The 23784-nt window shown below is 34.2% G+C and overlaps 2 protein-coding genes across 5 annotated transcripts in view; one reads left to right on the top strand and one right to left on the bottom strand.

The window, feature by feature from the left end:
- The first annotated feature begins 3671 nt into the window (after window positions 1-3671).
- On the top strand, window positions 3672-6535 carry LOC131940944 (dynein axonemal assembly factor 6). 4 transcript variants are annotated; one of them, XM_059299874.1, is made up of 7 exons: window positions 3672-3701; window positions 4543-4633; window positions 4753-4828; window positions 5016-5109; window positions 5746-5842; window positions 6055-6140; window positions 6289-6535. In XM_059299874.1, the coding sequence occupies exons 2-7, from the start codon at window positions 4550-4552 to the stop codon at window positions 6413-6415; spliced, it is 564 nt and encodes a 187-aa protein (XP_059155857.1). In that variant the 5' UTR covers window positions 3672-3701; window positions 4543-4549; the 3' UTR covers window positions 6416-6535. The 4 variants fall into 4 exon arrangements, with proteins under 4 accessions (XP_059155857.1, XP_059155854.1, XP_059155855.1 ...); XM_059299871.1 differs by lacking the exon at window positions 3672-3701 and adding an exon at window positions 3878-3937; XM_059299872.1 differs by lacking the exon at window positions 3672-3701 and adding an exon at window positions 3884-4066.
- A 1082-nt stretch (window positions 6536-7617) lies between these two features.
- LOC131940934 (uncharacterized) overlaps window positions 7618-23784 on the bottom strand; it is a 44934-nt gene continuing 28767 nt past the window's right edge. Inside the window, exons 28-52 of the mRNA XM_059299856.1 lie at window positions 23456-23614; window positions 22821-22911; window positions 22484-22582; window positions 22206-22243; window positions 21437-21583; window positions 20829-20949; window positions 20039-20145; window positions 19042-19239; window positions 18099-18212; window positions 17499-17612; window positions 17219-17312; window positions 16853-16927; window positions 15948-16100; window positions 15136-15270; window positions 14450-14596; window positions 13822-13920; window positions 13473-13588; window positions 13153-13345; window positions 12544-12677; window positions 11835-12106; window positions 11234-11373; window positions 9927-10049; window positions 9574-9651; window positions 8666-8813; window positions 7618-8144 (exon numbers count right to left, since the gene is read on the bottom strand). Of these exons, the coding sequence (XP_059155839.1) occupies window positions 7999-8144; window positions 8666-8813; window positions 9574-9651; window positions 9927-10049; window positions 11234-11373; window positions 11835-12106; window positions 12544-12677; window positions 13153-13345; window positions 13473-13588; window positions 13822-13920; window positions 14450-14596; window positions 15136-15270; window positions 15948-16100; window positions 16853-16927; window positions 17219-17312; window positions 17499-17612; window positions 18099-18212; window positions 19042-19239; window positions 20039-20145; window positions 20829-20949; window positions 21437-21583; window positions 22206-22243; window positions 22484-22582; window positions 22821-22911; window positions 23456-23614 (3241 nt within the window). The 3' untranslated portion in view covers window positions 7618-7998. The remainder of the gene's footprint in view (window positions 8145-8665; window positions 8814-9573; window positions 9652-9926; window positions 10050-11233; window positions 11374-11834; window positions 12107-12543; window positions 12678-13152; window positions 13346-13472; window positions 13589-13821; window positions 13921-14449; window positions 14597-15135; window positions 15271-15947; window positions 16101-16852; window positions 16928-17218; window positions 17313-17498; window positions 17613-18098; window positions 18213-19041; window positions 19240-20038; window positions 20146-20828; window positions 20950-21436; window positions 21584-22205; window positions 22244-22483; window positions 22583-22820; window positions 22912-23455; window positions 23615-23784) is intronic.

The raw sequence follows: 23784 nt of genomic DNA, 5'->3' as shown, positions 1-23784 counted from the left end.
TGGGAGCATGACTTATTGATTTCACAGAGAATAGGTTGAAATCCGGCTGCGAATCAGTTTGAGCATTTTCACAGGTAGAGTGGTTCATTGGTTGGGTTAGGTAGTCTTGGTGAGAGTTAACATAGTGCTGCCTTTGGTTGCGGTACTGTCTTGACTGGCTAGATTTAGCAACAGACGAAGACTTTGCGAAGCAGGCCTTGGCAATGTGACCTTGCTTACCGCACTTATAACAAGTTGCTAACTTGAACTTGCACCGATGAGATGCATGGGGACCCTTGCATCGATGACATTTTTGATAATTATTACTAGATTTAGATCTAGGATTTGAACGAGCAGGCTGTTTAGCATAAGTTGGAATGCTCTGATGGGGTTGATGTTTATTGACTAACCTGCTGTTTACTGCATGGATCTCTGAAGGTGCTAAAGATCTCGCCGCATCTGATGACTGCTGGAATGACATTGCAAGTTGTATTGCTTTTTCCAATTTTAGATCTGACTCGAGCAGCAACTTTCTTTGAATATCAGGGCTGTTTACACCTGTCACAAACTTTTCACATAGTCTGTCAGACAGCGTATCGCCGAATTCACAAAATCTACTTAAATGACGTAAAGCAGCAACATATTCTGATATTGACTCGTTTGGTTGACGAGTCCTACTGTCAAATCTAGCTCTACATAAAAACTTTGATGGGGTAGGCGCATGGTGGTCTGTTAGCAATTTGCTCAGCTCGTTAAAGCTCTTGGTAGTTAGACTGGCTGGTGCGCATAAGTCTTTTAGTAGCCTAAATTGTTGAGGCCCTATGACTGTTAACAAAACAGCTCTCTTTTTGGCTTCTATCGTCACGTCGTTAGCTTCTAGGTAAAAGCTTAACCTCTCTAGGTAATCTTGAATGATTTCATCATTCGCATCAAATTCTTTTATTTGGCCATACAGCGCCATAATTCTAGAAATAATTAGCTAATAAGCTCTAGCAAACCTCTTTTTTGCGTAAGTAGGTGCTCTTTCTAGTGGATGTTTATCCTTCGTCGCCAATTATAATAGATTGACGACAGAAGCCTGTGGTTGTATATAATACATTTAATGGGTCTAACTACCTCATGATGGTAACACACAGAGAGGACCGAAGGAAGTACACAAGGGACATCACTCAAGATAACAATATTATAAATATATCTAATACAGAAGAGTGAGTTCCCTTGACCTCACAATTATTTCAATCTATTACATATAGCTACACGGGACACTACATAATATATGGGCTATACTATCAAATACAACTCAAACGAAGTAAGATCCTGACAAAGCGTAACTAGGGTAGGGCGACGCTCAGAGGCGTAGCGACCGTTCCCGGCGCCCGGGGACAAACTTTTCGAGTTGCACCCCCCCCCCCCTCGAGATTTCGATTTGCACCCCCCCCCCCAAACTTTCGATTTGTACCCCCTCAACCTTTCAATTTATTTTTCCAACCCATTTTGGCGCCCCCTAAGGTCGGCGCCCGGGGACATATGTCCCCCCCCCCTCGCTACGCTACTGGCGACGCTCGGTCGCCGACCTTGGGGGGGGGGGAGGCTAACCGGGTATTTAAAAAAGCTAATTTCGATTTGTATTCCAAAGTGTTAAAGTTAGAGAGTCAAAGTTAAGGCAGTAGACAACTGCATTACTGGCTGATTTAAAATAATAAAAAGTTCCAAACTTTTACAGACAATTCAATATGTGGCCTATATCGTCGCTTAATTTCTTACTTAAGGTACGCGACTGCATCCTATAGTAGACGGCTGGTAGAGGGTGACACCGGATTTTTAAAATGCGAAACAACCTTGTTCCCGTTGTCTTTGTAAATGTATATGTTACGGTCAAATCCCGAAGTGCGGCCAAAGCCCGCATTGGCCGGCCAATGTGCGCATTAGCCGGCTCTCTTGGCCAAAGCCCGAAAAACTTTTATGACTAAGTTGTGATCGCGTTTTCATTATTTTGGGTGCGGTTTCATTGTGAGTAACCAAAAGTACCGTCAGATCAAGAGACAGATATACCAGATGGCTTCCAAAATAAATAATCCAAATCCTAATGGAAAATAACTTGTGAATCAAGTTATTTGTGAACTATTAAAGAACATGTGGCCTGAACTTAAACTAGTTCACAGAAAACCAAGGCATAGGCATAGCCTATGTTCAGTAGAACGTGCCAACTAAGATGTTCAAAACATGATGATGACATGGATGCAGACAGATGAATCAGCTCATTGGTCTGAGAGTCTTATGAAAAAAACGTAATTTTCATCAAGGGATCCAACAATCGCCATACGAAGCCTTGTTTGGATGCAAAGCAAAAGTGGGACTTGGCACTTCAAAACTACAAAGAGGGGCTCTCGATAATTTAGCTACTAAGGAAGATCTTGCGAACATTGAAAAAGAAATGGAGGTTGCCATAAATGCAACGACATCCTCAGCTAACACATCTCCTGCCGTGGCGGAACGTCAAGACCAGCTGCGTGGTATTAATAAGGCCATCAGATTCTGTGTTGTTAGTGAAAAATATTGTAGTGTAGCCCATTCTTGTGGATTATGTGGCAACGATATCCACGCAATATGCGGAATAGCCAATGAAGCAGACGAAGGGTACGGAGGGAACATTACTTGCAGATTATGTCACAATAAACAAGAAACAATGGACAACAGGTCAGCAGCTCATACTACCTTGCAAACTCAAGTGAAAGTTAGTGGTCGCATCCGTATTCCAGATGTTGACAGAGGTCGCGGTGATCTCCGAAGCGTCATTGCAGTTGGCATGAGCGTCGAGGGCGCTTTCTACAAGCTAGGAACGGAACATGGTGTATTTAAACAACTATAAGCTAGACGTGAGTTTTCAATTCTTCACGAAAAACTGCTCTCATTGTCACCCGTTGGCACTGAGGAAAATCACTACGAACCATCGCATCTTCACAATGACTGACCGGCGACCAAGGCTACATTTACTGCAATTGCACAACCTAGTGCACAACAAATCGCTGCAAGTGTAAAAATAACAATGTAATTCCAAATAATAATCAACAAAGACTGAATTTTTATGATCACTACGGTATAAAAAAAACAAAAATCTGCTTATGATCTTCTAATTCGGACTTATCCCTAGCCAGATGATCTTCTGATTCGGATTGGTCGGCCAAAGACCGAAATCAAGAGCCATTTCAGACTTTGGCCGGTTCACCATGGCCAGTCCGCGGATTGGCCGGCCAAAGGCCGTAATGAAGTAAAGTTTCGAACTTTGGCCGTTCAACGGTAGGCGATATTGGCCAATGCGAGCATTGGCCGGCCAATGCGCGCTTTGGCCGACTTCGGGCTTTGACCGTAACATATATATTGTGTCGATTTCTTTACAAAAAATTGAAATGGATAATTGAGGAACATTACTATTAAATTGTCTATGGTATCATATGCTGTACAGTTATCGATGTTATGACCTCTTTTTCCCCAACAAGATTTTTACTTCCCCTGTTGTACGTAGTCACATTACAAAGATCTATTAATAATAATACGAAAGCGAGTGCTTTTTGAAATTATTTGAGTTTCCCCTTGTATTTTAATGAAGGATAATAAATATGTAAGTTTAAACGTTTAATTAAAATTTTAGTTTAATTTCGTCAATTAGAGCTACCTCTAAAAAACATAAATAAAAAATATCGAGAAAATATATGTAGTATTTAGTATGATACCTAATTTTACTTAGCTTACTAATATTTTCTGATTAAATTAGGGCGATGTATATTGTATTGATTAATAATTAATGTTGTTCTGATAGAGTCTTTTAATGATATTAGAAAAAACAATCACAGTAATTAATTCGCTGTTTTTTCGATTTGCAATTTGTATTTTGTTACCATGGAAATATTAAGTAACAATAATTTAAGCTGTATTTTTCCCAATTTAAATAAGTTAAACGGTAGTTAAACCTAAAGATTGATAGATTTATAAAGAAGGATCTCAGTTTTAGTACAATAGCTCTTCATATATTTTCAAAGTTGACATTAAGTTCATTTTACTACTCTCAAGTTTAAAAAAAAGACTGATCGTAAGCCGCCCTTTCACTTTCATCTGAATACTCCCCCCCCCCCCCATGAAAAATTAGTATAAATGACTGAAACTGCTGACAAAACGTATAATTATTTATTAATATATAGTATATTAAGGCTCATGTTTTTAGGTACCCTTAGGGACTTAAGGTCAGGTGTTAACTTCATGCTTTTTGTTCAGTGTTTAGGTTAGAAATTTATTTATGTTTTTAAATTTTAATATATTTAAATTAATATAATATTGTTTATTAGTTAGACATAGAGTGTTAGAGTAATATACTAATGAATGTTATATCTAGTAGTACATATTGTACTTGTACATATACTTACATATACTATTGCAATTAGGCCTAGTATGGTCGAGATTACTCTTAAGATTTATTAATTTAATTTATTTTTACATTTACATACATTTTTCTTCTTGCTTTTTTTGTTTGGAATTTATTTTAAATTATTAATCTACTTAAAATTACAGATTCACAATGAGTTTTACACCATCAATGATCGAGAACCTGGTGGAGCTTTTTCATGATGAAAATGAAAATTCAGACAGTGATGAAGATAGTGTAAGTGTAATTGTAGTTTTTAAAAATTTGGCCATAGGTTTTCATGTTTTTGTTTTGGTTTTCAATACACTTAAGCTTCAGTATAACTCAAAATACATATTGCATTCCTTGTCCAACAGCCTACAAAAGAAACATTCTCCAAGTTTGGTCCAGGTCATATTGGACCAGAGAAAACATCTGAAGATAACGCACCAGGTATTTTTGTAATAACTAAAGGCAGTTGTTTATGTTTATGTTATGAAATGAAATTTGAAAAATGTATCGTTTACTGATAAAGTATTAGGCAGAGGAATATTACATTCAAAGAAATTTGTGTTAAATGTTTTGTTAGTTCTGTGTATTGAAAATTCTTAATTTAAAATTTTTATTTTTACATTTTTAGTGCAGAATTCTGACAGTAAAGATATCTGGTCAGAATCTGAAGTCCCAGAAGGTTCTGAATTTGATGTAATAGATGATCCTAGACCTCAGCCTGAGTAAGTTATCTGAAGTTTGTTTAAATAAGTTTGTTGTTGAATCTGTAGTTTTTTTTTTAATTCATTTTTTTTTTAAATTTTAAAAATACATTTATTAGGAAACTAACAATTTCAAATTATTTTGTTAGTAATTTACTCTCTAGTGGCTACAAGGTGCACTAGAAAGTAGGTGCATTTCAGAGTGTGATTTTTGTCTTTTAGTCTTTGGTCTGAATATTGGCTTGTTTGAAAACTGTTTTAAAAACAAACAACTTACAGTTGTTGAATGACTTAAATAAGAAAAAGCTTATCACCTGTTAATGACTGTAGTGAATACTTTGTAAAAGATTTAATGTTGTTTTTCTTCCTCTTCTTTTTGAAGATTTTAGTGTAGTTTGTCAAATGTCTACTTTTGAAGAGATGTTTCATAGTTTCACTAGTATAACCTACATGAGTGAATGCATTTTATTACTCCCTAAATCCAACAATTTAGACTGCACAACTCACTCTTGATTGCAGTAGAACTTATCAATTTAAAACATGGATTTAATGTAGGCTAAAGTATAATTTATTAACAAAGTATTTGAGAAATTTTATGATGAGTTAATGGCAGCAAGGTAAGATGAAGATCTGATTTTCTCTAATGTAACATTTCAGGTATGATATATTGTATAGTCAAGCAGTCACAAGCGAGGATATATTTTTACAAATGGGTAACAAGACACCAGCTACATCTAGCTGTGAAAATATGACAGTAAGTGGTGTATTGTTTGTAAATAAATATAAAAACATCACTAAATACTATAAAAAAACTTACAATAAGTGTTGTTTTGTTAATAAATAAACATAAAGACATGCTAATCTTAGTTGATTTTTTAATACAATTTTTGTGTTTGTGTAATAAACTAAATAAATTTTGTTTGTTGAGCATCGTTTTGAGCCTGTGGAATAATTTCAAATTTCCAGATAAAAATCAAACTTCCAAGCACAAAAATGTCAGAGGTAGAATTAGATGTCAAGTCAAAGTTTCTTGATTGCCGTACACCAAACTAGTAAGAAAAATTATTTCGTTTTTTAAAAGGAAAGTTAGTATTTTATATTTTTGGATTTCAAAAGGTTTTATTATCATTTTGATTTATTTTGATAAGGGCCTAAACTTGATGTATAACTTCTGACCCAAATATTAACATCTCATTTCAGTAAACTTGGGCTGCATTTACCTCACCCTGTTGACCACAAGAATGGCAAAGCTCAGTGGGACTCTAAAACAGAAACTCTTATTGTGACTTTAAGAATGGTCAGAGACTTTGACGAATTTAACTTCTAAAAAAAATTAGTGCAATGGTGTATTGCATTTATGCTGGTGCTCATAGTGTTGGCTGTAAGGCAGCAATTTAGTCTGAGATAAAAGTGTCTGTCATTGTATAAAGCTGGTTATATATATATATATATATATATATATATATATATATATATATATATATATATACATACATATATATGTCAGTCTAAGTATAGGTGTACTCATTAATTTAAATGTTTTTAAAAATGAAAAGTGATATCTGAACTGAATGTGATATGGAAGTTAATAAAAATGAATTATACAAGTGTTTGCTTTTTAAAAGTTGAATATATTTTAAACAATTAAACAGATTTTCTGTTGTTAAAATATTGTGTTTTTTTTAAAGTCAAAGTATTAACTGATAATGTAAATAAAATACAAAACAAAAATAATCAAAACTGCATTTTTATAAATTATTTTTTTTTATTTCATATAAAACCATGACTCAATTTAAATAATTATCACAGATCCATTACTAATAGTTCATTAGTGAAGAACTATTGATCAACACAAAAATTACAGATCTCAATTTCTCTTTTTCAAATTAGCTGTCATCTTAAAGAAAACAATAGAAAAATAAGATTCATTTGTTGAATTGCCAAATTCCTGATGTTCAATGAACAGTTTTTTTTTAAAAATAGTAAACATTATTCCCAATTGTCTCCAGTGTTTCTTCCAGACTTTGTTCTCTGGGGGAGGAGGGGCAGGGGGGGGGGGGGGGTTAGACTCTCTGAAGAGAGATGCATGGAAGAAACACTGATTGTCTCAATTAAAAAACAACACTTTTTGTGGAGGTCATTGAAACATTCAAATATAATCTTAAATCACTCAACTTTTAAACATATCTTCAGAATTAATTAAACATTTTTCATTGTGATCAAAGACTTCAATAAAGTTTTGTGTTGATTGAAAATTATAAAAGAAAAACAAACAGGACTTGTGGATATGATACAACAAAGATGACCATTAGACTAATAAATATGTAACACGTTTCAGCAGTAGTTAAGTTGAATAGATTTAAATTAATGCTTTTAACAATTTAAAAAAATTCTATGTAGCTTAAAGTTCAATATTCTATTAACACTTTTACATAATTGAAAAAAAATGAAATTTTTTAAGTATAAAAATGTAAACTTATACAAGATTGTAAAAAATGGAATTTGCTTGGTATACAAATATCAAACAATTAAGTTTTCTAAAAATCCTTTTAGCTTAAAAACCTAGTTACAATAATATATTACAACTTTTACAATTAAAAACATAATTGTAAATAATAGAATTTGCTGTGTATAAAAATGCCATACACTTTAATATACAGACTGTCAAAAAATATTAATACAATCAAAATAATACTTGTACATAAAATCAGCAGTATAGTCAAAATGGAATTTACAGTAAACTTTTTCCTAAAATAAGCATTTATGCATAGTTGTGCATTTTCCCCCCAGTAAATGATGGTCTTTTATTTTTAAAGTATAAAATTACTGTATCATGGGGCACGGTTTTAAAATAATTTTCTTTTTCAACATTTCTAGGCAAAGTGAATCTTTACACTGTAAATGAAAGGTTCACCCTGTAATGATTTTATTTGGTCTGGTCTGAATATCCACTGCTCTTTTATAATCTTCAATGGCTTCTGCTCTTCTACCCAGTTTTCCTCTAATGTCAGCTCTTCGCTTCAACATTAGGGCATCATCAGGCTTCAACTCTAGGGCTGTGGATAAACATAATATGGACCATGTTAATCATTGGCTTAGAAACTTTAATGAATGGACTATTTGATTGACAATTTTGTGTTCTATTGATACAAACACAACAATAGTATAGGTATTTCTAACACAGATTAAATAAGTCAAAATATTTATTAATATCTGTGTATAAAAATCCTAATAACTGTTTTAGGAAATAAGCTAGACTATTAGTTGGGTGACTTTGCATTGCACTGATACAAATATTTAGTAGTTATATAACAAATGAGTGTAGGGACTACTAATACAGCACATATTAAATAAGTTATCTCCCTTTATTTCAACTTATTGGTAAAGAGTAGGGACACATAATGTATTATAACAATTTCTCTTTGTGAGAAATATAAAGGTTATTTTTTTAAAAAAAACCTATTGATTAATATATAAATATTCCACATACAACATTTTCCTTAAATTTAGATAATAGATTTACTAAAACAAATATGTATGCTAATTGGTACATATGACTGAAAGTGACTATTTTTACCTCTGGTGTAATCTATCTCTGCCATTTCATACTGTTGCATTGATGCATACAAGTTAGCTCTGTTGAAGTAGATATGGGCTGAATAGGGACTCAACTTGGCAGCAGCTTCAAAATCTTCTAAGGCGCCTTTTGTATCATGTAACAAAACCTATGAAAAAGGAAAATACTTTTTAAAAAGCTATTCTTAACAGACATGGGGCAGAGTGTCTGAGCAGTGCGCCACATCTAACCTGAAAGTCTAGAGTTTGAATCTCAGTTTTAAGTCTGTAGGATGACTTTGAGTCCACCTGAGCTCTAATTGGTACCAGACTAAAGTTTGGGAGAGTAAAGGTGGCTACATTATACCTTCATATGCTGTGGTAAAACAAACAGATGACCTTTACTTTATCTGCCCTATGGTCTGTCAAGTCAGGTTTGAAAGGATAACTCTACTTACACTTTGAGTTAATATTTTAGACTTACAGTACTTTTTTGTTAGCCATTCATTTAGTCAGGTCTGAAAGGATAACTCTACTTATACTTTGAGTTAATATTTAAGACTTACAGTACTTTTTTGTTAGCCATTCATTTAGTCAGGTCTGAAAGGGTAACTACTTATACTTTAGAGTTAATATTTAAGACTTACAGTACTTTTTTGTTTGCCATTCATTTAGTTCAGTTGTTGAAATCAATGATACAGAGTTACCAGAAATGTACACAGTGTTTACATTTAGCTAGACTCTTTTCAGTTTAAACATGACTTATTTACATTACAATTAGCATATTTTGTTTAATTAACTCATTAACACAATATTTTTCTGTCACCCTACAAAAAATTGACTGTTTTTTTTTCAATTATTTATGTTAAAATTAAAAGGTTCTATATTTAAACATGTAAAAAGTGTATATTTAAAAAATGTATACTCTACCTTCGTAATGGCACAATTAAGGAAAGCAGATTCATCATTTGGATTGTACTTAATAGCTTTGGTGTAATAGTCCAAGGCCTGAAGAAATTTGTTACAAAATTTAAAAACTGAACACAATTTTAACAAAACAGTACATTTTTCACACGGTTTACAAAACATAAAAAAACTCACATAAAGTGTGCAATAAATAATATTGAAGATTTGAATAAAATAAAATAGATTTTATTTTAGTTAATTTTAGTAATATTTAAGAATTAATACACATTGTAATACCAATTGAAGAAATCATGAAAGACATTTTTTATGTGTATTGTAAGCTCAGAAGTAAACAAAAAAAAAACAACTTAATTCACCTGTTTAAAATGTCTGGTATGAAAGTAAACATTCCCTGCATTGAAATATGCCAGTGAGAAGGTGGGATCAAGTTTTATTGCCCTTTGGTAATCTTGCATGGCTAAAACACTGTCTCCCATAAACTGAGAATAAAAATAATCAACGTAAAAAAGTAGCACTTAAACACATCTTCTTTTTGTTCTTAATTGTAATGTTGATTTCCTCCAACATAATTAAGTATTATGTGTCAACATTGTTATATGTTGCCCATTGACTCAAACTTCAACCTGCTTTTCTTTCTGAATGTGATTCCATAGCATAGTTCAACCAAAAACAATATGCAAGGTAACAGGTGTTTGGTATTTTAGACCTCATTACAGTGCCTCATCTCTTCAGGGGTCTGAACTAGGGGCATTTGGGTTAGCAATTATGTGCTCTCCCACCCGACCACGCCATCCTCTAAAACTACACCTGACACTGAGTTTAGTAGTAAAAAAATACAGGAGACTTGTTGCTATCATAGATGGAGATGTCTGTATCACGAGCTACATCAAACAGTGAGTAGAAATACTTTTTTACAATCCATAGCTCAAGACAGGTGAGTGAGGCTCAGCTATGTCCTAAAATTTCAAGGTTAAATTTCTGGAGTGACCAAAACTTAACCTGAAGACTTAGAGTTAGTGTTAGCTAATGCTTTACTGAGAACTTAACCTGAAGGCTTAGAGTTAGTTAGCTAATGCTTTACCTGAGAACTTAACCTGAAGGCTTAAAGTTAGTGTTAGCTCATGCTTTACCTGAGAACTTAACCTAAAGGCTTAGAGTTAGTGTTAGCTAATGCTTTACCTGAGAACTTAACCTGAAGGCTTAGAGTTAGTTAGCTCATGCTTTACCTGAGAACTTAACCTAAAGGCTTAGAGTTAGTGTTAGCTAATGCTTTACCTGAGAACTTAACCTGAAGGCTTAGAGTTAGTTAGCTCATGCTTTACCTGAGAACTTAACCTAAAGGCTTAGAGTTAGTGTTAGCTAATGCTTTACCTGAGAACTTAACCTGAAGGCTTAGAGTTAGTTAGCTCATGCTTTACCTGAGAACTTAACCTGAAGACTTAGAGTTAGTGTTAGCTCATGCTTTACCTGAGAACTTAACCTGAAGACTTAGAGTTAGTGTTAGGTAATGCTTTACCTGAGAACTTAACCTAAAGGCTTAGAGTTAGTGTTAGCTAATGGTTTGCCTGAGAACTTAACCTGAAGACTTAGGGTTAGTGTTAGCTCATGCTTTACCTGAGAACTTAACCTAAAGGCTTAGAGTTAGTGTTAGCTAATGGTTTACCTGCTGGACAACACCCCTATTGGTCAGGAGTTCAGCCGTTGGTCCATAGTTTACTGAGGTGTTGATGTCCTGGAAAGCTCCGAATGTGTTGCTCATTTGAAGATTGACTATAGCTCGGCCCTCCAGGGCTGGTTTGTAGCCTACGAGGGAAGAGAAATTAAACATTAAAAACAACCAGAGTAATGTGCCTTGGAAGAAGACACCAAGAAGATTGGATACACCTGGGGACAGTCGGAGAGACTAGCCCACAGCAAAAATGCCTGGAAAGCTCTGTCCCACAAAGCAAACTATTTGCAAAAGATCAAAATTATAATGTAAGGACGTATGTGTAAAAATACAATTTAAAATAATTTATTCACTTTTTAGCAGTTAAAATTTTTTATAAAGTCATGTTATTATAGTCATGTTATTATTATGAAAACAAAAAACTATCATAAGAATTTATCAATATCTTCCTTTCATGTATCGCTGAAACTCAATATAAACTTATAACATATAAATAAAGCAACTTTATGCTTTGTGTATTCAATAGCAATATACCAATGTAAATATACAATGTACCTATGCATAGAATTAAATATACCGACATATTTGTGCGCACCTGGTCTTAAATCAATGACAGCTGTAAAATGCTTCCACGCCTGCATCAGTTTGCCAGACACCTGCGCAGTGTATGCCAGGTTGATACGGGCAGGTAGACAAAGTGGGTCAAGCCGCAAAACGCGCTGGTAGTCTCTCCTGGCCATCTCAAGGCCCACATCATGGCCGTAGTCCATGAAGACATTACCTCTGGCGATCAAACCATCCAGGAAAAATGGTTTCAGCTGGAGGCACTTGGTGAAGGTGGACACAGCCTCTTTCAGTCGACGAAGTCTTCAAAAAAAATCAAGCAAATTATTAAGAAACGAGAGGAAATGGCCTAAAAAAGAAAAAAAACACTCCTATTTAAAAAAAAAAGTCATTTGTTTATCTCTTTCCTTTCACTCTCCAAAAACCAAAAAATACAAATGCTTAAATCTGAAAAATCACTTCATATTTATTCCCCCCCCCACCCCCCATACTATTCTTGGCTTGTTCTGCATTTGGAATTTATTTAGTTGTCCCTTTTATTAAACTAGAGTTTTTGACTGACTAACTTAGCCTATTGTTATATAGGATGATTTGATAATCATATATACAAGATGGATGCTTGAAATTAGGCCTAATAAAAACATCAATTATTATATCAGGGCTTGTTTTCTCCTGTAAAGTATAAAAATACATATTTTTAAAGCCTTGATTATAAAGAAGTGTGTGTAAATAGTCATTACTTATGCAAACAAAGCCCCAATGTATGGTGTATCCTGTGGTCACTTGGGTTTAGTTTGGCTGCAGCTTCAAAGTCATACAAGGCATTTAGGTAATCTTTTTTTTCAAAGTACAACAAGCCTCGGTTGGTAAGTACCTGGCGGAGAGAAAAATGATAATAATAAATAACAAGCTGACCTGTGGCGTAGCATACACCGCTATTTTGTTGTTTTCAGTAATTCATAATTTGGGAATTCGACACTACCCTCCCCTCCCCCCCCCCCCCCCCCATTTGGGTTAGGGTTAAATAGAATTGCTTTACTAACAAGCAACCTTCTCCCATATAGAAGCTAATGAAACATAAAATACATGTACCTTGAGTATCACAGAGTGGCCTAGCGGTAGAGCACTAGTGTGATAAAACTATCGAGTTCGAGTCCAGTTTTAAGTTAGTAAAATGTCCTTGAGTCCACCCTGCTCTAATGGGTACATGACTCACTTTAGAGAAAGTAAAGGTGGGTGTTCATAGTGCTGACTACACCATTTCTTCATATGCCAAGGTCATGAAAAATATAAACTCTACTTCATCTGCCAAATGGATCGCAAGAGGACTTTTTACTTTATTTTTTTACCTTGAGTTCCAGCATGTCCCCCAGCAACAGGACAATACTGTAGTCTGTGAGAGCTCTCTCATGCTGACCATTCTCATGGTAGCAGACGGCTCTGTTGAAGTAGGGCAGGGGGCACTGGGTGTCTATGGTGGTAGCCTTGGTCAAATCCAAGATGGCCAGGTCGTAGGCTTTGATGTAGTACTTCAGTGCACCCCTGAGGTGAAAACAATTATTGAAATAAAAATTTAATCCTAAACAAAATTAAAATACAAACATAAAGTAATGCATTATATTATTTTTAGACTTTAAGATTATGAGTCAAAGGAGTAACATATTTTTACCTATACAGATAAGCTCTAACACTCTTTGGCTGTAGTTTAATGGCCTCATTGCAGTTGAGAATTGCTTTGGCGTATTTCCCTTTCTGTCCGTAATAGCATGCTCTACTTAAAAATGCCTTTAAAAAATAAGTTAATTTTTTTAAGCTCCAGATTTTAAAATTTCCCATGAATTTTCAACAATTTAGAGATTAAAGCAAAAAATGTATTAAAAATTAAAAATACATTATTATAAGTCATTAATATAAATTATTTTAATACATAGCATAATTTTTTTTAATTTGTAAAACTTAACTGATACAGACATTTTAAAAGAGATTTTACATTTGCCAGGCTTGGTTGTTTCAATTACCTGGAATATTTTTGGGTTCAGAGCTAAGGCCTTGTTGAAGTCTTGTATTCCCTTTGCTTGTCTCAGCTTCACTGATGCTAACCCTCTCTGGTAGTAGGCCTGTACATGAGAGATTAAATTCTTTGATCACCTGTAAATGTTTTAACAGTACTTTGTCTCTGATGTTATTATTGCCAAGAGCAGAGAATAAACTTGTTGTTCTCCTGGATCAGCCTGTGTAATACTGGAGTTGTCTACCTCAGAGCTTTAAAATCTGATTTTTCTAAGTGAACTGGAATGTTTCCTTAGAGTTTTCATTCAGTAATCAACACTGTCATTTTAAATATGACTAAATGTAAATATTAAGCACTATACAACAATATACTCAAACTTTCTTAATTAGGAGATCTGAGTTAGATTTTATGGGACTGAACTGTACCAATTATTTTCATGTTAAACATTGCAAATGCTATTTGAAACAAGTCCCCAGTTTTTTTCTAATTTGCCAAGAGGAGTTAAAATAAAACTACAGAAACTAAGAACTCCTGCCACTGTGAATAAATATCTAATGAGTAATTAAAAAATTAAAACCAGTATAATTAAGCGTAAATGAAACAATGATAACATTTAGTATTTACAACCAGCTTACATCAGCATAAGAAGGGTTGAACTTGATAGCATAGTTGAACTGTAGATGAGCCTCGCTGTAGTTCCTCAGCTCCATCAGACACAGACCTGAGAGGTAGTGAGCCTCGGCTGTCTCGGCAGGCCAAACGTCTCCTTTCTTCCATGGCATCTTCAAGATAAACATTTAGTTTAGTTATAGTAAACGTAAGATATTTTTTTATTAAAAAAAAAAAAATTAAGGCAGGATTGAGATTTTAAAAAAAAAAGCGGAATAAACCTTTAATAAATCATGAACATAAAAAATTGTATTGATTTTAGATGTTTGATCAGAAAAAACAACCAAAATAATGAAATTAAAAAAATTAAATAATAAAATCAAAGTTAAAAAGCATTATTATTACAAAACAAAGACAGTATGTAAAAAAAAAAGTTTAAAGTTTACCAAGCTTAATATTATAATAAGTATAATGGTAACTCTCCACAACACAGAACACACAAGAAATTAATTCAAATTTTTGTGAACACATCCACACACCACTTAAGTCCAGCACAAATAAAGACTAAAACAAACAAACTTTACAATTTGAGTAATGCTAAAAGTAAGACTAAATAATGTATTTTAATTTATAAAAGATCAAAATATCCACTCAGTGATCAGTTACATTATTTTATGTCAAGATTTTTACAGGGAGGTAAACAAAGCTGTACCATTTTCTCTAAAGCCAGCTTAAAGCTGTCCGCGGCTTCCTTAAACTGTTTGGCTTTCATGTAAGTTTTACCCAGCAGCATGAAGGTAGACATTGAGGGCTTGACTCGAGCTGCTTGCTGCAGGGCATCCACAGCCTGGGGGTGGGGAAACACAGAGGTTGTTGTTTAAAGTAGCACATGTGATTCATGTAATATAGTGGTCAGCTTATTCATGTAATTGAGTGGTCAGGTGGTTTATGTAACAAAGTGGTCATCTGTTTAATGTAAAAAAAGTGATCCACTGATATATATAACTAAGTAGTCAGCTGATTCATTGAAGATAATGGTCAACAAAGTTTGGGATTGTCCTTAACAGATGTCACACAGGGGGGGGGGGAGAGTTCAGACTTTTTTAACAATATGAATGTGTGATCGCATTTAAAAAAAATATAAGTTATTTTAAGAAACAGAACTTCAGTTATTTTATGTTTCTTAAAGACTTTTAAAAAATGAACTGAAATAAAAATTGATCAATACACTCAAAGTCAACAATTCTCAGTTAATATTTTAGAAAGAAATAGCTGTTTTCACAAAGAAAAGTTGTAATTTTGAGCATTGTGCTAGGCTGTAGTGTGATGTAATTTGGAGGGGGCTGGAAGATATCTGGCATTTTGGGATAATGTTTGATGATAGGAAGGGGAGGGTGGGTCATTTTAAAAGTCTGATGTTATTTATGGATGCATTCGACATTTAAAAGTTTGTTTTAAAATGTATTTTCAGAAAGGAAATCATATGTTGTGTAAGAAATATAAAAAGAAGATAATTTATTGGACCTTGTCGTAGTTTTTGAGGAAAGACTGGACGATTGCTTGTTGTGTAGGCGATACTCCAGCTGTACTGTTTGGATTGTCTGCCCCTAGCTCTGAAGAATGCCTCACACAGAATGCAGCAAGTTCAAGGTTACCCAGTTCTAGCACCAGTTGACCCTGAGGTGAATGGAACCATTTAGTTAGTTAATCTATCACACAAGCCAACAAAAGAAAAACTGAATTAGAATGTATAAGTGTGAACATCTCACCCGGTATGTGTATGAATTAGAATGTATAAGTGTGAACATCTCACCCGGTATGTGTATGAATTAGAATGTATAAGTGTGAACATCTCACCCGGTATGTGTATGAATTAGAATGTATAAGTGTGAACATCTCACCCGGTATGTGTATGAATTAGAATGTATAAGTGTGAACATCTCACCCGGTATGTGTATGAATTAGAATGTATAAGTGTGAACATCTCACCCGGTATGTGTATGAATTAGAATGTATAAGTGTGAACATCTCACCCGGTATGTGTATGAATTAGAATGTATAAGTGTGAACATCTCACCCGGTATGTGTATGAATTAGAATGTATAAGTGTGAACATCTCACCCGGTATGTGTATGAATTAGAATGTATAAGTGTGAACATCTCACCCGGTAGGTGTATGAATTAGAATGTATAAGTGTGAACATCTCACCCGGTATGTGTATGAATTAGAATGTATAAGTGTGAACATCTCACCCGGTATGTGTATGAATTAGAATGTGTAAGTGTGAACATCTCACCCGGTATGTGTATGAATTAGAATGTATAAGTGTGAACATCTCACCCGGTATGTGTATGAATTAGAATGTATAAGTGTGAAAATCTCACCCGGTATGTGTATGAATTAGAATGTGTAAGTGTGAACATCTCACCCGGTATGTGTAATACTGTTGAACATCTGGATACAGGTGGATAGCTCGAGTAAAATCTTTTAAGGCGTTCTTTGCCTTTTGTAAACATAAAGAAAGATTATATTTTCAAAGGTAAAAAAAAACAAATTTATTTCATTAAAAAAATGAGCATTGATGTCATTACCTTTTAAAAATACCTTAATAAGAACCAAAATAAGTGTGAACAATAAACAGATACAAAATTTTCCACATTATAAAAAACAATGAATTTCAAGACTATAAACTTTAGCTTCTTAATACAAAAAGCAGTTACATCTAGCTTCTATCTGTTTTAATTGTTGCATATGATTGGATTTTAATGAATTGAATTTGAAAAAACAGGCTAACCTCGTGAATTTTGTGGTAAGCTGTAGCACGACAGACATAGGCTCTGACATAGGTGGGATCAACTTTGATTGCAGCCGTAAACTTTTTGATAGCTCTTTTGAAAAGAAAAGATTTTTTTTTCAGAAGTGCCTTGTTTGACACATAATCTGGCACATAAAATATATAAAAAAAATTTTTTTTTTACTGCAGGCTTATAGTTAGAGCTTATCACATTTAAAAAAAAAATGTTAATCATAATAAAATATGTATTTATGAAAAAATGACTGAATGACTTTCTGACCTCTGAAAATTGAAGTGCCTGGTCATAAATATCAAGCCCAGATTTACATGAGCAGCTGCCAGGTCTTTGTTCAGCTTTAGCACACTTTCAAAATCTGGTATAGCATCGTCTGGCCTGGTAGGATCAAAGTGAAAAAAGAAAAGAAAATAAGTTATAATGGGTGAATGAAATTTTTTTTATTGTTTAAGTCTCTCACAGTTGGTGTTACAAAAACATGTACTTGTTTGTCCTAACAGCGATGAAAAGATAAAAATAATCAACATGTAATGTGAAGATCTTGACGTAATAGTACTGGGGGGAAAAGTCCAATGGATGTTCCTGAGTTCAACCAGCTCTGATGGATATCTGACTCCAGTCAGGGAAAGGGTATGTGCATAGTGCTTAATAAATAACCCTTAAAGACAGAGCTCAAATACTTTTGTATGTTAACTATACTTCATCTGTGTTTATAGGTAATTTTTTATTGAAAAAAAAGTGAAACTGGGGTTATTGTAGATCTCTGTTTGTTAAAAGAGAAATCCAGTCTACAATGTGACCAAGAAAATAAAAAGTGAGATGAATAACAAGCAAAGAAGATAAATAAATATTCTCAGCACTTGCCTGCCCAGTGTGTTGTACAGAATACCACGATGAAGAAAAGCCATGATGTTTTCTTCTGAGTCATTCAGCAGCAGTGAGACACTAAAGTCTTGTAGCGCTCTCTCAGGGTGGGCTCTGGTATAGGAAACAAATGTTTCATATCAGTCATGTGTGAGGGGATGGCATAGAGGGCATGAGGATAGCACCTGACAACTTAGCACATGTGCTAGTGCATCATGGGGTCCAGATTTTTGTTAAAACCAAGGGAGGACATGAAAATTTAGCACATGTGCTGGTGCATTATTAAGTCCAGGATTTAGATAACCCACCTAGAACTAAAAACTTAGCACATGTGCTGGTGCGTCCTGGTGTTTTGACAATTTGTTGACCCACCTAGACCTGACAACATAGCACATGTGCTGGTACATCATGAGTCCAGACATTTGTTAACCCAGCTAGACCTGACTTAACAGCACCTGTGCTAGTAACAGATGTTGGTGCATCATGGGTCCAAACCTTTGTTAACCCACCAAGACCTGACAACTTAGCACATGTGCTGGTGCATCATGGGGTCCAGACATTTTGTTAACCCAGCTAGACCTGATCTAACAGCACCTGTGCTAGTGACAGGTGCTGGTGCATAATGGGTCCAAACCTTTGTTAACCTACCTAGACCTGACCTAACAGCACATGTGCTGGTGCATCATGGAGTCTAGATCTTTGTTAACCCATCTAAACCAGTAAATTTAGCACCTGTGCTTTTGTTAACTCAACTAGATCTGACAACTGAGCACATGTGCTAGTGTATCATGGAGTCCAGACATGTTGTTAACCCACCTAATCCTAAAAACTTAGCACCCTTGCTGGTGCATCATAAAGTCCAGACTTTTGTTAACTCAATTAGACCTGACAACTTAGCACCTGCGCTGGTGCATTATAGATTCCAGACAAATTGCTAACCCACCTTCTGAGTATGCAGCCCCTCTGGTAGAAGGCCTGCCAGTTAAAAGGGTCCAGATGTATGGCAGCACTCAGGTCCTCAACAGCTGGCACCCAGTTGTTCATCTTGGCGTAAGCTCGTCCTCGGAACAGTCTGGCAGTGGAGTTGAGTGGGTCCACTCGCAGCAAGGCAGTAAAATCATGGATGGCATGGTTCCAGTTTCTAGATCAAAATTTGTGTCAAATATTAACCAAATCAAAATGAGACTTTAAAATTGAAAATATTTCCACAAACTTTATTTAGTTTTAATAATAAATTTTATTTAAAAATGATTAAATACAAGAATAATTATTTAAAAACTCAACAATACGAACTAAAAATTAAAAATTAAATTTAAAAATATAATTTATAAACAATACATAATGGGACGGAGTGGTCTAGCGGTAGAGAGCTGGACTGCTAACCCGTAAGTCTTGAGTTCGAATCCGGGTTCAAGTCAGTAGACCGTCCCTGAGTCCACTCAACTCTGATGGGTACCTAACTCACGTTAGGGAAAGTAAAGGCGGCTGGGCATAGTGCTGACCACACTATCTCTTCATATGCCGAGGTCACAGAAACAAGTGAACTCTACTTCACTTGCCCCATAGACCGTCAAGTTTGAAAGGGAAACTTTACTTTACTTTACATAATTAAAATCAACAAGATTACAAGACAGAAAATATACACATTCAGTAACTGTCTTTATGACACTTGTATGTGGTGTAAAATTCTTTCATTGTAAGTAGATATTAATTTTAGCATTAAAAAAATAAGTTGACACTCCATTATATCAAGGTTTATGTTCATTTTAACAATAGGTCTAGCTTTTTAAAGACTGTATTTATTTTAAAGTGTTTAGCATTTACAAAGACAAAACTAACAAATATTAACAGGTGTGACCATACTTTGGGCATGCATAACTGCAAAATATATATATGTACTGTATAGTAAAGGCTTAAAAATATAGAAAATAAAATCTCACTCATTTTCAAAATAGTACATTCCATGTTTCATGATAGCATCAGTGCGTGAGGGCATTATTGTCATGGCTTTGGTGTAATCCTCCATGGCCAGCAGCATCTCTCCTCTCTGTTTAAAGAATGTTCATTGAAATAGATAAATTATATATAAAATGGGTATATTAATACTTTATTAATTATTAGTTAACTGTATGTGTGCCCCCCCTGCCTCCCAGTATCACAAAATTTATCAGAAATTCAAATGAATAGAAAGTTAATGTTTGTATTAGTAAACAGAAAAAATGTATCAATGTAAACAATATTGTTTTACAAGAAAGGGTTGTGGAGAGTAGTGATTCAATGTCATAAATGTAAAAATGAGAGGTGGGGATGGGGGTGGAGAGGGAGGCAGGGGAGTGGAGAGGGGAAAAAAAGGGGAAATGGAAGATCAGCTTACTCTATTACATAATATATCTTACAGTATTATCTCATTATCTTTTCCCATTTGTGCACAAGACATGGGGCAGATGCAGTAGAGTTCATCAATTTTAATGACTTTGGCACATAGGGAATAGCCTATCATCATGATGCGCAGCCACTTTAGTTTCCCTGTTGTGTGTTAGGCACTCATAAGAGCTGTATGGACATTATACAGACTTGAGCCCGGGATCCAAACTCAAGCCCTTCGGGTTAGCAGTCATATGCTCTACCATTCGACCACGCTGTCCCCACTCAATATTACTCAATAATTTAACAAGATAACATGCAATTAAAAGAAATTAATACAGATGAAACTGAAGTGAATTCACCAACTTGTTCATATAGTTGTGCCCTCTGGTAATAAGCTTCATGGTCAGTTGGGTTGTACTTGATGGCAGAGGAATAATTAATAATGGCCATGGTGATGTCTTCTTGTTTTCTGTGGATCTCAGCCCTAAATAGGAAATAAAAGGAAATCAAAGATTGTTTTATAAATAAAATGACTCATTTTTTTTAATAACATATAAGAAGATAAAGATTTGTTAGATAAGCTAAAATAATGACTTAAATTTGAAGCACTGACATTAAACAAATTCATGCATAATTCTAAAAATGTGAACATAATTTATTAGGATAATAAATTATGTGTGTTTATTCTTTTACTTCCAAGAAATAATAAATTGGCTTTTATTTTCAGAGTAATTTATAATGGCTCAAATATAAAGCAAAAATTTTCATTCATAGTTAATAAACTTTTTTGATTTAAAAATGCAATAAACTCTTTATCTTGTGTAGTTTCCAAACAAAAAATAAATTATACTTGTTTTAACAAATGTTTTTAGCATTCAAAATAACTTTCTTTAATAAAATCACCAACAAAAAACTATTACTAGGGTATTCCTCAACTGAAAGGATTATTTAATAGTTAAGAGTCTTCTTACATAGATCGGTATGCCCCTGAATGGTTTTTGTTCTTTTTCATGATGAAATTCAAGTCATCCACAGCTTCTGTTTTCCTGTCTTGTAGAATGTACAGGAGATGGCGGTGCCAATAAGCATCCAGGAGGTCTGGTTCTAATTTTATTGCTCTGGGAAGGAAGATATCAAAGAAAAACATTTAATTGTGAAGCTTAAAAACAATTAAATATATTAAAAGTTTAAAATAATGATTAACATGGAATAATTAATCTTTCTTCTTCTTCTTCGTTCTTAATTATTAGTGTTGAAGGGGATCGAGATTTATCTGCCAGTGGGTTTGAACTCGAGACTTTGTTTTAATTTATCAACCATGAGCTTTTTGCCGACTCAACCACGCCTCCAACACAATTAAGCGGTACGTGTCAACTGGTTATGCGCCATTGAGGCCGTTGACTCCGATTTCAGCCTGCTTTTCTTTTTGGATTTGCTTCCATAGCCTTTGTCTAATCAAGAACAAACTACAAGGCAGCAGTTGTTTAATTTTGGAGTTGTCTCTCCTAGAAGAGTGGCTGTCCCCAGCTAACGAGCCTCATTTGCCCAAGGGTTCGAACTCGAGACTTTTTGGTTTAGCAACCATGAGCTTTACCGACTCGACCACGCCGACCCCAGTTTAAAATAATGATTAACATGCAATAATTAATAAAAACAGTAATATTTTTGTTGATGAGGTAAACAACAATGGCTGTACAAAAGGGATAAGAAATATATTTGACAATTATGTAAAAATAGCACCTGTCCAAGTCAATTTGTGCTTTTTTCAACTTCCCAATCTGTGAATACAAAAATTTTATTATTAAAATTTTACATAATTAAAAACACAGCTCAAAAGTTTTAAATTATTTGCATAATTCAACAATTGGGATGGAATATTTAAATATTGATTTATTTTACAATTGCTTTTAATTTTTGTTTTAAAAGCATTGATGTGTAAATAAATAATTTTCATCACAAAAATGCACATGATACAACATATGTAGAAGAACAGAGTTATTTACCTTGAAGTAACTTACCTTTCTGTACAAAGCTCCCCTCCTACACAAGTCAAAAGCAGTTGGGTTCTGCATACTGTCAATAACTTTTGATAACTTGTCAATTTCATCCACCAGAATCTATAAAAATAAACTTTGAGCTAATTTTCACCAGCGACTAATATTTCTAAACTAAATACTTAAATCTCTTAACAACGTATATGACTACTTTTTTTTTAATTAATAAAAGATTCATTTTATTTAATAGATTAATATTTTAATTAAAAAGAATCTGAATCTTGATGCTAAAACTTTTAAAATATTATGGTTAATTTTTAAAACAAGAATAATAATTATATTTTTTTAAAACAGACATTACCTGAAAAATTTCAGCATTTTCAGGTGTATTTGTAATGGGATCAATCTCTTCGATATCTTGAACAAGAACATCTGATATCACGTCTTTTTTCCTTCAAAATCACATTACATAAAAGAACAAGCATAAGCATAATGAAAAAAAGATTAGATTTCTAGTAAAATTTCAATTAAGATTTGTAATCTTTGTATGCAACTGTAAAAATTGTAAATTATGCTGCAAATGTAGTTTGTTTAAATTTAATAAATCATAAACACCTTCCTTAAAATGAAACATTTGTTGGTAATTTTTACTCTATTTTCTGCCACCCTTTCATCAAAGTTCATCATACTTAGCTGTCCCTCCACCGTATAATGATGTCTCAAAGTTCCACCCTTTTCCCCACTCCCACCAAATAATTAGAATTCTAATAAATAATAAAGCAACACATTTTTCAAAAAATTTTATATCTAAAAAATACATCCTATTTATGCGTCCTTGCATGGTAGCTCAGTCCCTAGTCTAAATATCACACCCCTCTTTCCCCACCCCTCACAGTATGTGATATTATGCTTGTATAGACACAACTATACCACTATTCATTAGTAGCAATAATACTTTATATCAGAAATGAACTATGAGTTTTAACTTGATCTTACGATTTTTTCTTCTCCTCGTTAAGATTTTCTGCATGTGAGTACAGATCAGTTTCCTCTTCCTCCTCTTCCAGGTCAGACCCAGTGGGGGTGGGAGGGAAAACCTGATCAAACCAGGTGTTCCAAATTCCTCGCACCCACTCCCTCTCATCCTCTCCAGCTCTGAGGTGAGAGAAAAAAACTCAGGTGAGAGAAAGTTCATACAACTCAGGTGAGAGAAAGTTCATACAACTATGTTGACAGAAAGTTCATACAACTCAGGTGAGAGAAAGTTCATACAACTCAGGTGAGAGAAAGTTCATACAACTCAGGTGAGAGAAAGTTCATACAAC

Source organism: Physella acuta, unplaced genomic scaffold, assembly GCF_028476545.2.
Source record: "Physella acuta isolate Inbredline_101_S28 unplaced genomic scaffold, ASM2847654v3 ptg000335l, whole genome shotgun sequence".
NCBI lineage: Eukaryota > Metazoa > Mollusca > Gastropoda > Physidae > Physella > Physella acuta.
The sequence above is the reverse complement of the archived record's forward strand: the minus strand, read 5'-3'. Positions and strand labels throughout refer to the sequence as shown.